The sequence below is a fragment of the Astatotilapia calliptera genome, chromosome 14, assembly GCF_964374335.1.
Source record: "Astatotilapia calliptera chromosome 14, fAstCal68.1, whole genome shotgun sequence".
Lineage (NCBI taxonomy): Eukaryota > Metazoa > Chordata > Actinopteri > Cichliformes > Cichlidae > Astatotilapia > Astatotilapia calliptera.
Window position 1 is genome coordinate 26,080,963 of NC_137435.1, and position 17,648 is coordinate 26,098,610.

Consider the following 17,648-nt stretch of genomic DNA (forward strand, 5'->3'; position numbering starts at 1 on the left):
TGATAAAAGATTTTTTAAGAAGCCAAACTGTTATTAACTCCAGAAATGGAGGGAAAAAATGTGGTTGATGAGGTTGTAAGAATAAAGGTGAAATTTCTGCAGAGAAAACTGAATGAGACTGAAGCAGGAAGGAGGAGGAGGGAGGGGAGTGTACGTCTGGAGAAAGGTGAGTGGATAAGAAGAGGGAGTGTTGGGAAGGGGGAGTGGAGGAGAGGCGGACTGAAGCAATAAACAGGGACGTGCTTTATTTCTGTTCCTGCGGACTTTCCTCTGCGGCTCTGTCTGGCAGGCCGGGGTCCTGACTATAAAACTCCTTTCACACGGGCACACGCAGAGGTCAGCTGTCTCCTCTCCCCTTGTTTCGTCCCCGAGCATCTTTATCTAATCACAGCCTCGGCCCCATCTTTATCTTCGAGTACCCCGCCTTCCTCCCTCCTCTCCCTCCATCAAAAGTTATCTTCACCACAGTTGTATCAACAAACTCTCACGCGCTGGGCAAACTGAGTGAAACAATACTTTTCAATCACCTCCTTCCACGGACTTTGCTCTGTCTCCTTTCGTATCTTGTGCCATGTCTTCCTCTCACTATGTAAGATAATCCCCACTCCTTAAGTTTTCTCCTCGGCAAAGTTTACTCCTTGCTAACCGCCCCTTCAGTTCCTCTCAGTTTCCTTTTCTCTTCATCTGCATCCCATCTGACCATCTTTGCTCCTCCCCACCCTTTCTGCTCCTCATTTCCTTCACTTTTATCCTTTTACATCTTTATTCTTTTAACCTTTTACTATTTTCCAACTTTATGTATTTGTAACTTGTAAAGCAAGTGTTATTAACTTGTTTAAGGTCCCCCCCCCCCTCTTGCCCTTAGGCCCTCCATCCCCCCATTTTTGCTTCCACCAGCTTTTCTCTGTGTCATAAAACTACTAACCCAAAATGTCAGAAGCTAAACACAAGCCCCTCTTAAATCACCGAAGCCTTGTAAAGCCCTACGGTCTCCCTTTAAATCTTCCTGTCAGTACGGATGTAACTGGTAACCTTTTCTGTCTCACACATATAACAGCTTTCCTTGTCCCGCGGCTCTTCTCCTTGCTGTCAAATCATGTGCGATGCTGTTTGGCTGACAGTGACAGGAGAGAAGCTGTAGATCTCATTGAGGCGGAAAGAAAGCAAAGAGGCAGTGTGATGAATGTGGATGGAGAAAAGAGTAGTGGCTCTCTTTCTCCTCCTTACTCCTCTTAAATTACACCTTTGTTTTTTTTCTTTCACCTCAACACTAATTTTGCTTGTTTTGTGTTTCCGGATCACCAAAATCGAAGCTGTCAGCATCAGCATGTTTTTACATTCTGCTAAGATAATTTAGTAGTGGTGAGCAAACTTGTTTAAGTCTACCGGTGCAGTATTTGCCACTCCCCGTCAATACTTTGCACTAAGTGCATTTTAATGTGAAGGCAGTGATCTTAACCGTAACAATTAACAGTCCATTTACACAGTATAATTTCTTTCACAGACATTTGCACTTATGCATTGTTGGAATATTGTGCTGAAACTTTGCAGACCCTTTTCTAAATTCCCAGGCCAACAAATACAGCTGTTTAATCAACGTCCACGGTGTTGTAGCTGTTCTTGGTGTTTAGTATCCTCGCCAAGAAGGCTTCAACATGCAGACTGGAGGAGTTGGGGACTGAGACACCAACTTTCTAATTGCACGCAATCTGATCTGCCTCCTGAGCCTCAACTAACTACTACCAAGATACGCAGTATACAGTAATGCACCAACTTTAGGCAGTGGTGATTATAATTGTCATTGCCACATGTAAATCGTTCTAAAGCCCAGCAGTCACAGTCACTGGGTAAGCTGGTTTTCAGAGGGTGAATGCTGTGATCCATGACCTTTTCTAAAAACTTAACCATCTCATTTTTTCTATTGCTTTTTTAAAAAGCGAGTGAAAAGGAAAGACTCAGTGTGTCGAAACAAAGAGCAAAGCACAAAGATTCAGGGTCCATGTCAGGATACGCTGTGTGGAGTATGGTGGACGTTAGCGGAAATTAACCTACGGCAAAGATTTAATGCTGGAACAATCAAAGAAAAACAGAGTCCAGGCGCCATGAGGAAAAGCAAACTACAGTGGGTAGCACTAGGGAACACATTAGGGAACAATAAATACAAAAGGTAATGAAGCTACAGTGGAACAGGGAACAGATCAGGGATAACGTGACAAGCACAAAGTACAAAAGTCTACAAAAGTAAAACAGGATAAATACAACAAAATAAAATGACACGATCAAGACAAAAAATGTGGTATTTTGTAAATATAATAATAATAAACACAAATTCACTGTGTAATTGTGTAACTTTATTAGCAGCGTCCTCCTGAAATGCGCCAACAACATTGAGAGTAACGTCCTCCTCTCTGCCCCTTAATGCTCTCTGGTTGCTATGGTAACACATAAATATTTCTTTCAAAATAAGACACACAAATACAACACGGGAAAAGACCCAGGGAAACCGAGTTAACGTAAAAATCCTGAAAACCATCAATTTCGCACCCGAGCCTCAACTCTCGCGGCCCGGTACCAAACGACTCATGGACGGCCCGGGGGTTGGGGACCGCTGTACTAAGGTGATACACAGGGGCACAAGCGGGGAAGACTACAGGTTATACAAAACAAACATCAGGCAGAATGATCATGAACAAAACCAGAAACTGAAGCAAGGAACTAGGACTCAGTGACAGTAATAAATGTGGCACACAAGAAAATACGCTTTTAAAAGAGGGCCATAATCTGACAGGCACCTGATAAAACAGCAGTAATTGAGTGGGAAAGAGAGCTTACAGTTTTACTAACATGAAATAGTGAAAGTGAATGATCATCGTAAGTTGTAAAGTCACTGTTGTTGTTGGCACGTACAAGGGATTTCTCTGACCAAACACAACAACGAGCGTGTCAGCTGAAGCACTGTGTTATCAGCATGGCTATATGGCCCATAAATGTAAAAAATCACTGCATGTGTAGCTTCAGGGTCTGTGTTTTTATAGGCCTCCAGCTAAAACAAACAAGAGTTTAATGTGATCTAATTTAGGACTATTGAGATCATCAGGAAAGTAATTCGCTCGTGGATAATCAAATCAGACAGTGAGAGAGTGAGGTTGTTTACCCTATGGGTATGTATGTGACGCAGGTGTATAAGTGCTAAGCGCAGCTGTTTTAACATGTGGCGACATAAACGTGTCCACACACACTCCCAATTAAGTTTCCGTGATTGAACAACAAGAAAGCGACTGGGCAAAAACCGGAGAGTTCAAGGAGAAAAACCTGTTGACAAAAGAGAAAACAAAAGTTCGTCTCACGTGTGATGATTCCCAAGACTTTTGGAAAAAGATTCTGTGGACTCATAAGACAAAAACTGAACTTAGTAGAAGGTTTGAGTCCCGTTACAGCTACCATAAAACTAACACAGCAATTAAGTCAAATGTGGTGCTGGCAGTGTGATGATCTGGCGCTGACTTCCTGTAACTGATGGAACCATGAATTCTGCTCTCTACCAGAAAATCCAGAAGGAGAATGACCGACCGTCAGTTCATGACCTGAAGCTCAATCACACAGGGGTTATGCACCAAGACAATGATCCAAAACACACCAGCAAGTCCACCTCTGAATGGTTAAAACAAACAAAATGAAGGTTTTGGAGTGGCCTACTCAAAGTCCGGACTTAAATCAGATTGAGATGCTTTGGCACGACCTTAAACAGGCTGTTTATGTTGGAAAACCCTCCAGTGTGGCTGAATTAAAACAATTCTGCAAAGACGAATTCCTCCACAGTGATGCAAAAGATGCATTGCCAGTTATCACAAACACTTGAGTGCAGCTTTTGCTGCTGCGAGTGGCACACCAAGTTATTAACGTTTAGAGGGCAGACAGGTTTGATTAAATAAATAAAATCATCATTTAAAACCTGCACTTTCTTTTTACTCAGCTTATCTTTGTCTAATGTTAAAATTTGACATGTAAGTGTGCAAAATATGCAAACAAACTAAGAACACAGGAAGAAGCCAAACACTTTTTCTCAGCACTGTAAGTGTACTTGTGTTTTTTTCTGTAAGGGCTCCATATGGGAACCACAGCTGGTTGCAACCACAACACACGTTTAGAGAAAGACAAATAACAGCTGTATTTTCTTTGTGAGCCTAATTATTTCCTAATGAGCACTTAGCTTGTCACACATAAGAAGCGACAGCACGAAGAACACCACCCATTTCCACGTTCTCACCAAACCAGACGCACATATTCACCCCCCACACCATTCCCACCCAACCCCCCTCTCGTTCAATTGCTTTTTCTCAGTGTTTCAAATCTGCAAACACACAAACAGACATGATAAAGATGAGAAGACAGGGCGAACGGAGGTCCTGTATACAAACACGTCCATTCAGTGCCTTCCATATCTAAACAAAGTGGGTGCTGACGCTTCCCTATCTTTATTTCTTTCTTTTACGCAAGCGATGACTTCATCTTCTCTGGTGGAAACAGATAGCTTTTATGAGGAAGCTGCATGATTGCGCACACACACACACACACCCACACTGCGGTGGTCCAGTACCTTCTTGTGTGGGGTAGTCTGCTGTGTCATGGCCATAGAAAAGCTGTGAGCTCCTTTAAGCTGCGTCTTTTCCCAAAGAGAACCCAGTTTTTGGACACACTCGTCCCTGGTGCTGAGAGGTACGCTGGACTTACTCTAAGAGACAAAATACAAGAGCAGGAGAACAAAAACAAATTTAAAAACTGAGATATGGTTCAGATAAAGACACAAAAGACTGCGCAAGAGCGTGAAACTATCCTAGTCAGTGAAGGTTCTCAATTATTCTCCAATACGAAATGTTTAAGAAACAACATATTTCAGACCTTCAGGCAACCAAAGACCAATGACATCAGATGCACGTCTTACACTTACTAACACATTTGTGTGCTTTTACAGCGGGACATTTGGGTGCACCTGTGAATGTAACAACATGATGTGAATCCATAGATGCGGCTGTTGGCTGGTCAGGTTGAAGCAGGATTTGGCGTACAGACAGTAGTGACCCTTCAAAGGACAGGAGAACGAAAGCTTGGCCGCACAACCTCGACTGGAATCTGCATCACGAAAAGAGCAAAAATGATAAAATATTAATATTTACCAAATCATTCAAAATGATTCTCCGCATTTGCACGTGGTCTTGTGTATTTTCTTCGCTGCCTTTGGCAAACTTCGCTCAACAAACTGACGATACCAGTAATAATGGAAAATTGACAGTCTTGGTATTGGGATCAGTCTGCCAGGGCCTCCACTCCTGGCTGCCTCCCAGCACACAATGCAGGCGACCCCTACGGCACCTACGGCAGGTGCTGCGGCTGCAGTGATGCAGACGCTGTACCAGTCCCTCGTGGTGAAGAGCTAACTCTGAAGGGTGGCTGGCCTCTACCTTAGAGATAGGGTGAGAAGTTTAGCCATCCGGGAGGGGCTCAGAGGACAGCCGCTGCTCCTCCACATTGAAAGGAGCCAGTTGAAGTGGTTCGGGCATCTGAAAAGGATGCCTGCTGGGTGGGGTGTTCCGGGCATGTCCCACCGAGAGGAGGCCCCCGAGCAAACCCAGGACATGCTGGAGAGATTATATCACTCGTCCAGCTTCGGATTAGCGGAAGAAGATGGATGGATGGAAGATGGAAATGGAGTTTGTACAATTCTAATGAGTTTAAAAGTCATATTTGGTATGGACAGTTTTATTCTTCAACACAGCCTGAACTCTCTTACATTAGCTTTCTTATCATTTCTTTTTAGGAATCGTTTAAGATATTCAAAGCTCTTCCTTGGATGCTGGCTTTTCTGTTCTCTGTCAACATGGTCCCACACTGCTTCAATAGTGTTGGGGTCCAGACTCTGGGGAGGCCAATCCATGACATTGTGTGTTTGCTATCTAGGTATGCTTTCACTTCACTGCCAATAAGATACGTTCCAGATGGTATTGCATGGTGGCTCAAAATCTGATTTACATTCATAATTCCACCAGTTTTGACAAGATCCCCAACACCACTGCATGACAGAGCCTCCATCACGTTTTACAGATGAATGTAGACACTCACTGTTGTATCTCTCTCCTGACCTTTTTCTCTGCACAGTGACAAACCAGAAATTTCACATCTGGATTCATCACTCTATCAGACCTGTTGTCACTGATTTTCAGTCCAGCTCTTGTGTGAGTTGGCATACCTCAGCCTTTTCTCCCCGTCTCCCTTCCTTAACACTGGCTTCTTGCTTCCACTGAGACACGTCTGACATTTCTGATGAGGCTCTAGCAAACTGTAGATAGATCAACTGAAAGGCCAGATTTCATTTCAGATACTGTTCATCCTCTTCTGCCACTTGTTCTTTGTACTCCACTTATTCAGTTTCCCCAAATTATTTTAAGGACACACTTCATACTGCGCTCAGATCTGCCAAGTTTTCGGCTCATAGCTCTTTTTGAATCATATTGTTGGTGCAAAGATGATATTTTGTGCTTTTTCATAACTTCAGTGACAAAGAGCCTAACGATTCAATTTAAAATTGGTTGTTTGTCTGATCAGGTACAAAATCTAGTGTGAAACACAAGCCAGAAACACTTGTTTTTCAGACAAAGCCTGAAGGACTGATTAAAAATTAGTAAAAAAAAAACAAAACTTTTGCACAGTGCCGTACACGAGCTCCAGTTTAGAAAGTCCTGCATTATACTAATGTACCCAGCTTTCAAACAAAAGAAAGAGAACGAGTAAGACTGACGATAACAACAGAATCCCACCCAAAAGGCATCATCTACAAACCAAGAGCAGCTCACGATGAAATCAGCAGAAAAACTCCGAGCAGCAAAGAGGCACCCTGTGAGTGCGGCATCAACAAAAAAGCATGTGGACGCAGCGTGTTTTTACTGTGTCCATGTGCATGTGCAGACGTGCAGAATATATGTTTGGACTGAGCGCTCAAGCGCACTCTTCTGTGTAATCCTCATCCTGTGAGATGAAGGGTCAGCAGCTCGTGGGAAGGTCAGCCAGGAGCATGATGACATCATCCAGCTGAGACCACCCGTGACCTCATAGGCTGCGAGCCTTTGGGTGGATTCTCATTGCCAGCAGGACCAAATACTAAGCCATCAAACTCAAAGTACACAACTGCTGGTTATATTTACATTCACCTTCAGATTTAATCAATTAACCAGAGGCCAAAGGAGGAGTTTGTTATTTTCTGTCTTGTTTCCTGTTTTCATGTGTGTGTAATGTGTGGGTGCCGTTTGACTCTTGGCTGCCTCTCAGATAAAATGACATTAAGGCCAAAGGCGGAGCAATAACATCCTCACGTGTCAATCAAAATATCACCACCTCCTGTGCTGTATCGGGTACGCATCTGGTTTTCTGTGTTTTTCATCATGAATATGGTGAAAAGAATAATGCCTCACTACAACCTTGTGTCTGTGGTTGGCTCAGAGAAAGGAGTACACACTGGAATATCATGTCTAACTGTTTACTTAAACTGCAGTAATATGCATATGATAACATGTATTGTTGAATGTGCTGTGTAGGCTCTGGGAGCTCTCGTTGTCCAGCTAAATGCGTTTCTTTCTAAATGTGCTCATTTTGTAAAACAAGTCCACATGATGCGTTTTTATTACTTACGTCACATTAGGATTTATCATCGTAGGAGGGGCTGGGTCGAGTTAAAAAACGTTTGGATATGCAAAAGGTGATGACAAGAGCCGCTAAAAGATGGCAGTGAAGGCTTAATCCAAGTGAACCGAATCGAATTGGAAAACTGAAAATAAGCAGAAATGATCTGAACTGAATGAAAATAAAGCACCAAATCCCTAAATATGAGAAGAAGGTGTGCGGAATTGTGAAAATGGATTGGAAAGTTTCAGAAAATGGATTAGATTAGTTTAAGCGGTTTCTTGTTTCTTGCTTATTTGAACTGGTTGAACTGGTGTTTTGATTCTACCTGAGCTCCAAGCACAAAAGTAGGAAAGTGCTCATCATTCACGCTCACCAAAACTGCTCCCATGCACACGTGTGCTTCTTGCAAACATCCTACATATGCATACCATTCATCTGTTTCTACTTAGCTTTGCAGATTTTGCCTGTGTGATTCTTTCTGGTTGCCTGTTTTTCCCCACACTGCCTCTTCTGTCATTTCACACTCAGCCGCTCCGGCCTGTCCCGTTTCCCACCGCCAGTCACCTGACCCTCAGTGCCTCTCTGCTCACTTAAACATATTGCCCTAATCAACTCCCTCTGTATTTATAACCCTAGTTCACTGTGCCTTATCTGCCAGATTGCCATTGGCTACCTGTACACCCCAAACAGAATAAAAATGCCTCAAATAAACATCCCAATCAGAATAAGCAGGCCTGAAAGGGTTGGAATAAACCCTTTTGTAAACTGATTACAAGACAAATTGATTACTGATTGCTTTCTGGCTGTGTTTCTTCAGTGCATGCCCTCCGTCTTGATGCAGGTGCTTGGAGATGTGCATGTTTCTTCTTTTTCCAATTACGGCAGCTTCCTATATGAACTGTCACACTGTCACGCTGCTCCAATTTGGACATGGGCGCGCACACAAGTCTGTATTAGATCCAAAATCTTTAGCTGAACAACTGTTACTGCAACCTTAATGCAAGGAAATCTGAAAGTAGTGACACACACACACACACACACACACACACACTGCTGGTTTGTTTTTATAATTGAATCATCAGCCTTTCTTCAAGGCCCGATTTAATGCTAACAACCATTCTCAGTTCCCATTAAAAATAATGATATTTTGATCCTATTACGTTGATGTGATTTTGAACCTGAACTGCAAAGATTGGATGTCATCCAAAAGTTTTCCTTGTTTCTGTTATTCCTTTGTGGGGTCCATATACCGCAAGCCCAGATCAGCAGCTCAGCTGAAACACTGGCTATTTTTTCACTGTGTAGTGTGTGTGTGTGTGTGTGTGTGTGCTGTTTCCCCTCTCATGCTTAATGTCAAATAACCCCTAACAAGTCCCATTTAGAAATGATTAATAGGAGATATTAGGCACGATTAGACATTAGGCACCTCACTAACTAGATTGATGTCATCTGGAGTTTTAGCCACTGCTAAATTATACGAGGCGGTTGAAAATTCCACAGGAAAATCACATGAACCTCATCACCTCACGGGCTGCTGATTCTCAGCGACTGGAAAGCCTTTAGCACACAAATAATCAGTCTACAGTATTTGTTCAGACAGCATAGAAATTTTGGGAAGACCAAAGAAAACGGCATTCAGGGGCGTGGTAGGGGTGAGGGTGTGGGTAAATTACAGTCTGGATAGGATTAAAATCAGTAATCAGTGAGCGCATAACTAAAATCAAATTAGTGCTCCTGGAGAAACAAATCCCTCTCAATTTGGAGCTTTGGAGGCAAAAATCAACCCTCAGCTGAGCGTTGCATCTGTGTCAGTGTGTTAGAGACACACAGTGGGAATGAAAGACAGGAGAAGATGAGGTATATTCATACCACATCCCATTAATACCCATTAATCACCAAGTCTGATTGTAATCTCATTCAGGTTCAGCAGGTTAAATAAACCCTGCCTTTGACAGTCTCCATGGAACCTACGTTTATTGATCAACTTCTGCTTAAATACTTGTGGATTAATACTGAAGACCAGCTTCTACCAGCATGCATTACCTTCTATCACACACTGCTCTGGGATGGGGATCTGCTGCACCATTACTTTACAGAAATCTCCGATCATCTCCATATTGTCTCTTAAATGGATGTAAAGTCTGTCAGGCTCCGCCCACTCTCCTTTCTGTCCATCCTTCTCTCTGTTTTGATTTTTCTCCACCTCTTTAGCCGCTCTGTCTAGCGGAGTGACGCCGACCAGAGAGCCATCTGTCAATTTCCTCTCAGCAGGTGAGACTTCGTGGTTTTCTGAATGGTGATTAGGCAAAGTGTTGGAAAAGGCGCTATCTGTGCTGAGCTCCACCCCTTCACCGTCCTCCCCTTCGTCTGAGTTAATGGACCGAGAACGCACGGCATTGAGAGCCAGGCTCTTTGACCTAGGAGAGAGAGCATGAAGAAATTAACAGTTAAAGCAATAAAAATGTTTCTGGTACCTCTTCATCAATATTTGTTGACTGTTCTACTTTTTTCTACTTTGAGAAATGATGTAATATCCTTAAGCCACAAAGAAATTACAACTTCCAGAGTAGTAGGACATCTCACCAAGCGAGCATTTTGTACTACAAAGATGATAATGAAAAAAAAAAAAAATTATATATATATATATATATATATATATAGGTCGGTAGTATATATTGGCCCTCCAACTACCGACCAATAACCTGCCTCAGTACTACATGGAAGCTCCTGTCAGGCATCATATCGGCTAAGATGAACAGGCACATGGGTCAATACATGAGCGGGACACAGAAAGGAATTGGCAAGAATACCAGAGGCGCAAAACACCAGCTACTGGTAGACAGAACAATCAGCCGAGACTGCAAGACCAGACTGACCAACCTGTGCACTGCCTGGATTGATTACAAGAAGGCCTATGACTCAATGCCCCACAGCTGGATACTGGAATGCCTAGAATTGTACAAGATCAATGGGACCCTAAGAGCCTTCATCAGGAACTCAATGGGGATGTGGCGTACAACATTAGAGGCCGACTCCAAGCCCATAGCACAAGTCACCATCAAGTGCGGGATCTACCAAGGAGATGCTCTGTCCCCACTGCTGTTCTGCATAGGCCTGAACCCCCTCAGTGAGATCATTAACAAGACTGGCTACGGATACCGACTACGGAACGAAGCAGTTGTCAGCCACCTCCTGTACATGGATGACATCAAGCTGTATGCCAAGGGTGAACGAGACATCGATTCACTGATCCACACTACCAGGCTATACAGCAATGACATTGGAATGTCGTTCGGACTGGAGAAGTGTAGTCGGATGGTATCAAAGAGAGGGAAGGTAGTCAGAACTGAGGGGATTGAACTACCAGAAGGCAACATTGCAGACATAGAGGACAGTTACAAGTACCTGGGGATCCTGCAGGCGAATGGGAACCATGAAGAGGCCGCTAGAAAGGCTGCAACCACCAAGTACCTGCAGAGGGTCAGGCAAGTCCTGAGGAGTCAGCTGAATGGTAAGAACAAGATCCGGGCCATCAACACGTACGCCCTGCCCGTGATCAGGTACCCTGCTGGGGTAATAGGCTGGCCAAAGGAGGAGATAGAAGCCACTGACATAAAGACAAGAAAACTCCTTACCATGCATGGAGGGTTTCACCCCAAGTCCAGCACCCTGAGGCTGTACGCTAAGCGGAAGGAAGGGGGCCGGGGACTGGTGAGTGTCAGCACCACAGTCCAGGATGAGACAAGGAACATCCAAGAATACATTGGGAAGATGACCCCAACTGACCGAGTGCTCAGTGAATACCTCAGGCAGCAGAAACCCAAGAAAGAGGAGGGAAACGAGGAACCATCATGGAAGGACAGGCCCCTGCACGGTATGTACCACCGGCAGATAGAGGAGGTGGCTGATATCCAGAAATCCTACCAGTGGCTGGACAAAGCTGGACTGAAAGACAGCACAGAGGCACTAATCATGGCAGCACAAGAACAAGCTCTGAGTACAAGATCCATAGAGGCTGGGGTCTATCACACCAGGCAAGACCCCAGGTGCAGGCTGTGTAAAGATGCCCCAGAGACAATCCAGCACATAACAGCAGGGTGCAAGATGCTAGCAGGCAAGGCATACATGGAACGCCATAACCAAGTGGCCGGCATAGTGTACAGGAACATCTGTGCCGAGTATAACCTGGAAGTCCCGAGGTCAAAATGGGAGATGCCCCCAAGGGTGGTGGAGAATGACCGAGCTAAGATCCTGTGGGACTTCCAGATACAGACGGACAAAATGGTGGTGGCTAACCAACCGGACATAGTGGTGGTAGACAAACAGAAGAAGACGGCCGTAGTGATCGATGTAGCGGTTCCGAATGACAGCAATATCAGGAAGAAGGAACACGAGAAGCTGGAGAAATACCAAGGGCTCAGAGAAGAGCTCGAGAGGATGTGGAGGGTGAAGGTAACGGTGGTCCCCGTGGTAATCGGAGCACTAGGTGCGGTGACTCCCAAGCTAGGCGAGTGGCTCCAGCAGACCCCGGGAACAACATCGGAGATCTCTGTCCAGAAGAGCGCAGTCCTGGGAACAGCTAAGATACTGCGCAGGACCCTCAAGCTCCCAGGCCTCTGGTAGAGGACCCGAGCTTGAAGGATAAACCGCCCGCAGGGGCGTGCTGGGTGTTTATATATATATATATATATATATATATATATATATATATATATATATATATATATATATATATATATATACACACACACGCACACACACACATACAGGTATGACATGTGAGTAACTGTATAAACTGCAACCTGACAACCAGGTATACTCCAGGACATTCTAAGTACAGTTTTATCCCACTAACAAAACACAGCAACATAAACCCCCCAAGACATAAAATGTCTAAATTTTAGAGGACAATATACAGAAGAATTAAAGACATGTGCTTGTTTTTGCAAAAACATGGCTAATGTTTAATTTCTTTCTATGCCAGCACTCAGTGTCTGCTGGCTCAGCTGATACCATCCCATTGGTATATCTCATAAAGGAAGCCCTATTGTAATTGCTTTAGCCTGCTACAGATGCAGTTGCTGCTGCAAGCCACTTTGCAACACACCTCCAACACAGTCTTTAACTTTTGAGGCAGTGATGTACCTGGTCACTGTTTTATATGTAAATTTGTGTCATTTCGATTTCATAAAATAAACAAAATTTTCCAAGTGTGGCAGTGTTTACATTCTTCAACAAACACACATATAGAAACGTCTTCTTGGCTCAAGGCATCTCTTCAAATCCACCAGATTCTTCATAAAAATATGTTTTTTCTATCCAGTCAGATTTCAGAGGACACTGAGCAGAAGCATGTTCTTACTAACTGACCTGTTGAATCTCATCTCACGCCTCTCCTCCCTGACTGTTTGGCTTAGGCTGTAGCGTCGCTGCGGGGCAGGAGAGTCCTCCCCTGCTGCCTCCTCCTCCTCATCTTCCACCGTGTCTCCCAGTTTCTCCTCAAAGGCCTGGATCTTCACCTGCAGCTGCTGCTCTGGTGCTCCTCCTCCTCCATCTGATTGGAACGCCTCATCCACCCTGAATGCACACAGAGCCAGAGTTCACATTATAGTTGCTATACGTGTGACCTGAAGCTGACGGTGTCACAAGTTTCTCCCCCTCTGGCAAACGTTGGCTTAATTTGCTTCTTTCTTACATTAATTGGTTCAAATTGTGTTGAACCCTCTTTCGCTCTTTTCTGTTTTTCATTCCTTACTTGTGTTTTTATACAAATATCCTTCAAAACTTCTACTTGTTTGAAAGAGGGCTTCCTTTCCACTCCCCCCTGCTCTTTCACTAATAAACTGCCTTTGCCTCCCTCCAATCCTTTCCCCCTTCTATCTCTCTTCCAAAAGACCCCAAGCAAAGTCTTTCGAAGCCTCAAACTCTGCACACAATGTTCTTATTTAGAAGAGAGCTGTGTGTGTGTCATTTCCACAGGGCAGCCAGATGACTCTTGGCCAGCGTATGCACGGTATGGCGTGTTCACTTCTTGTGCACGCAGATTGTTTTGAAGGCAAAACCAAAAAGAAAAATATTTTAATGACCTTAAATAACAGTGCGCTGTAACAGACCCAGATTTGATTTTAGCGTCACGATCAAAGTAACACAGCTCAATGTGTCGAGTCAGTATGTGTATTCTCTTTATGACTCAGTCTCTGACACAAAAAAAATCCCCCACTCGCCCTGTGGGGCAGCCTTCATCCTTCAAGCTCGGGTGCTCTATCAAAGGCCTGGGAGCTTGAGGGCTCTGTGCAGTATCTTAGCTGTTCCTAGAACTGTGCTCTTCTGGACAGAGATGTCAGATGTTGTTACTGGGATCTGCTGGAGCCACTCGCCCAGTTTGGGGGTCACTGTCCCGAGACCACTTCTGCCTTTACCCTCCACATCTTCTCGAGTTGTTCTCGCAGCTCTTGGTATTTCTTGAGCTTCTCGTGGTCCTTCTTCCTAATGTTGTTATCACTTGGTATAGCTACATCCGTCACTACGGTCGCCTTTCTCTACTTGACCATCACTAGTTTGTCCGCCTGTATCTGGAAGTCCCACAGGATCGTAGCTCAGTCATTCTCGACCACCCTGGGGGTCCTCTGCTATCAACAGAATAGCAGAATATGTATTTTCAGACCGTTCTCTGTAAACCCTGGATATGATTGTGTGGGAAAGTCCCATCAGATCAGCAGTTTCTGAAATCCTCAGACCAAACCATCTGGCACCAAAAAAACCATGCCACATTCAAAGTCATATAAATTCTTCCTCATTCTGATGCTCGGTTTGAACTTCAGCAGGCCGTATTGACCATATCCACATGCCAAAATGCACTGAGCTGCTGCCACGTGGGTGGCTGATTAGATTTTTTTTTTATATTAACATGCAGTTGACCAGGTGAACCTAATAAACTGGCCAGTGAGTGCACAAATCCCTTTTTAAATAAAAGGAAGAAACAGAGCATTGTAGTTGCTTAGTCTGCACAAACTCGAATTTTATTAAAGTGACTCCTGAGCGAATGCAAAACATAACAAGAATATAATCAGCAACACTTGAATATCAATCTCTAGTTGTCTCTAGCTACTCTCCATAGTAGCTGCTGCAATCCATAGAGGCTGTAGAGACACTATTTAAGATTTTAGGTGACCACCGCTAAGAGATTTCATGCAGCCCATGTTAACAGGTGTTTCCTAACCTGCAGTGTGACGTTGATTTCTCCTCCAGTCGTCTTCCCAGAAGCCTGGCTATTGCAGTGAAAGAGTTGCTCATCCTGTAGATGTCTTTACCGCAGCCGCCCAGTAAAGATGGGTAACGGTCGGTCAGCGCTCTGACCTCCAGCAGAAGGGTGTGGTGAAAGCTGTGCTCCATGCTGCCCAGAAGGGACACCAGGTAGACCAGCGAGCTGTGAGCATGAGTCTGGAGAAAGGAGACCACACATAATATCAGCCCTGGCCGACACTGGTCTTGGTATAAAATTAAACAGAAAAATAACCGAGGACTTTGAGGAAGATTTTTTACTGCTTAATGGTTTATTTCTCATTTAAAATGGGGCCAGTGTTGTGTTTTGCAGCAGTTTGGGAATATTGTTGAGTTACATGTGTTTTGGTGAAGAAAGCGTGAATTTTAGCTATGGTAATTCAACACACATGAGTTTTCCTCTTCCCGTCTGTTTGGGAGGGTTTGGTGTAACTTCTTTTGTTACTAAATCATAGCAAACAATAATAAATACAAACACATGCAGGCTGGCTCCAAGCAAACTTTTTAAAATACAAACTTGTTCTTTTCCCAAATGTAATAGCTTCCCAACTGAACTGCCGTAATAACCACATTTCATCATTCCCAGCATGTTTCTGTACAAATGAAATCCAGCACATATACAGTCTTGTGACTGTTGAGAGAGTAATACTTAACCAGGAATATGACCTGTGCAATACCCCCTCAATAGACGCCCCATGCCTCTCTTGTATATATATTTCTGTATACAAAATTGTGTAACGTATACTTTAATGTAATCAGCTTTATTTAACAGGAGCAGCCGCATTTTAAACAGAGCGCAGAAATCGGCGTGACAGGAGATGATCAAAGGTGAGTGAGAGCTCTCTTGTGGTGTTTTAGGGCAGAACTAAAGCCAAAAAATCCCCATCTGTGGTCAAAAACCTTTTTTTAAACACTTGCGTCTTATAAAACTCACATTGCAGAACTAAAAACTCAAAACACTCTCCTTCCTTCTCGAATTCTCAGATAAGAAGTGATTGATTGATGGCGGGCAGAGCCAACCTCTGTTTCCAGCCCTCTAGAACACCTTGTAACGAGGAGAGAACAACGCAGTTACAGCATCGTTCAGGCATGCCTCAAAAACACTCTTTGTAGGATACTTCGTTTCTATTATGTGGATCCCAAAACTACCACAAAAGGAAGAACTTGACTTTTAAAAAAAAATTAAACCTAACAACATGCCAAGCAGGTATTTAGGAGTTTCCACGGCTCTGCACAAAAAGGACTCCGGAGCGTGGCTGGAGCTCAGGCTTTGGCTACGTCTGAACTAAAGTTCAGGCTTTTCCAGAAGATTTTACTTTTTAAGGATTTACTAAAATTCTTCCAAATATTGCAGCATACGCAGAGGCTCGCATCATTTTCACTTTGGAACTGAGAGTAATAGCATAAAATTTAAAAATCTGCCGGACATATGAAGATCTCTTCAATCGTCAAATTACGTTTAATTATTTGGAGACAGCACTTGGCCTTGATTTCGTATCCTGAACACATTACGGCTTTAAAAGCTAAACCCTTTTGTAAAGCTCTGCCAAAAAGGACAATAACAGGAAGGTCTTAAAAAAGAACTACTAGCTGTTTTTAATTATGAGCTTCCATGTTTTCCAGAAAATGATGGCAGGGGGGAGCAGATCTTCTTCCAAACTGCCAATCTGCAGAAGACTGACACAGATCTAGAGATTTATGGTTTTTCAGCCTTGCGTCTGAACAAATACATTTCCAAATGCCTCCCTGGGAAACAAACTGTGGCCCATTCTGTTTCAGTCACTGACAATAATTTGAGCCAAGCTCCTCTGGCAATAGCACCTGCGCTGGTGTGTACAAAACATTAAATACCGGGGGATTCAAACCAAAAGAGAAAAAGCAAAGAAAGAAAACATTGCATCGGAACAGTGACAAGCCAAATCCTCTCGCTGCTTACCACCCAGTTATTTTCTTTTCCCTTCTTCCCTTGCTTCTTTGCATTAGCTTCAATTGGAGCTGCATTCTGGCACAGTCACTCTACAGTCTCTTCATTTATTAAATAAAAACAACAGCAAACAAATACGATTATATTTATCTTTCAGGTATATAGAATTTGTGTAACACTGCCTAAAATCAACTGACAATCTTAATCATAATCATCTCAAAGACTTTAAGTTAGTGTGGAGATCAATTTATTTAGAAGAAGTTTGTTAATTCACAGAGTCAGATGCAGCATGCAAAGGTGGAGCGGGGTAGGGTGTGGGTGGGTTGCAAAGTGGCTTGGAGAGGCAGCTACAACTGTTGCAGGCTAAAGAAACTGCAATGATGCACATTATCCGAGATTTGCCAGCGGGCTCCACAGTCACCATCCGATATGAGCAGGGACTGTGATCAGCTGCTGGGTGAGTTTGACTTTGTGGCCTCCCTGATGTAAAGCTAAGTTTACAAGTTTAAAGCTAAGCTTTCAAACAAATATATATATCTTTTATTGTTCTGTCGAATTGAATTTATATATATATATATATATATATATATATATATATATATATATATATATAGCACCAATCTACACTGAACAAAAATATAAACGCAACACTTTTGTTTTTGCTCCCATTCCCCATGGGATGGACGTAGAGACCTAAAATTCATTCCAGATACACAATATAACCATCCCTCCCAAACAGTGGTCACAAATCAGTCCAAATGTGTGGTAG

The 17,648-nt window shown here is 43.5% G+C and overlaps 1 protein-coding gene across 2 annotated transcripts in view; it reads right to left on the minus strand.

The window, feature by feature from the left end:
• Window positions 1-17,648, minus strand: part of veph1 (ventricular zone expressed PH domain-containing 1) — an 87,722-nt gene that overhangs the window by 22,009 nt on the left and 48,065 nt on the right. For both annotated transcript variants that reach the window (XM_026191529.2, XM_026191532.2), the window contains exons 7-11: window positions 14,894-15,114; window positions 13,045-13,251; window positions 9,718-10,091; window positions 4,991-5,130; window positions 4,598-4,732 (exon numbers count right to left, since the gene is read on the minus strand). In XM_026191529.2, coding sequence (XP_026047314.2) covers window positions 4,598-4,732; window positions 4,991-5,130; window positions 9,718-10,091; window positions 13,045-13,251; window positions 14,894-15,114 — 1,077 coding nt within the window. The remainder of the gene's footprint in view (window positions 1-4,597; window positions 4,733-4,990; window positions 5,131-9,717; window positions 10,092-13,044; window positions 13,252-14,893; window positions 15,115-17,648) is intronic.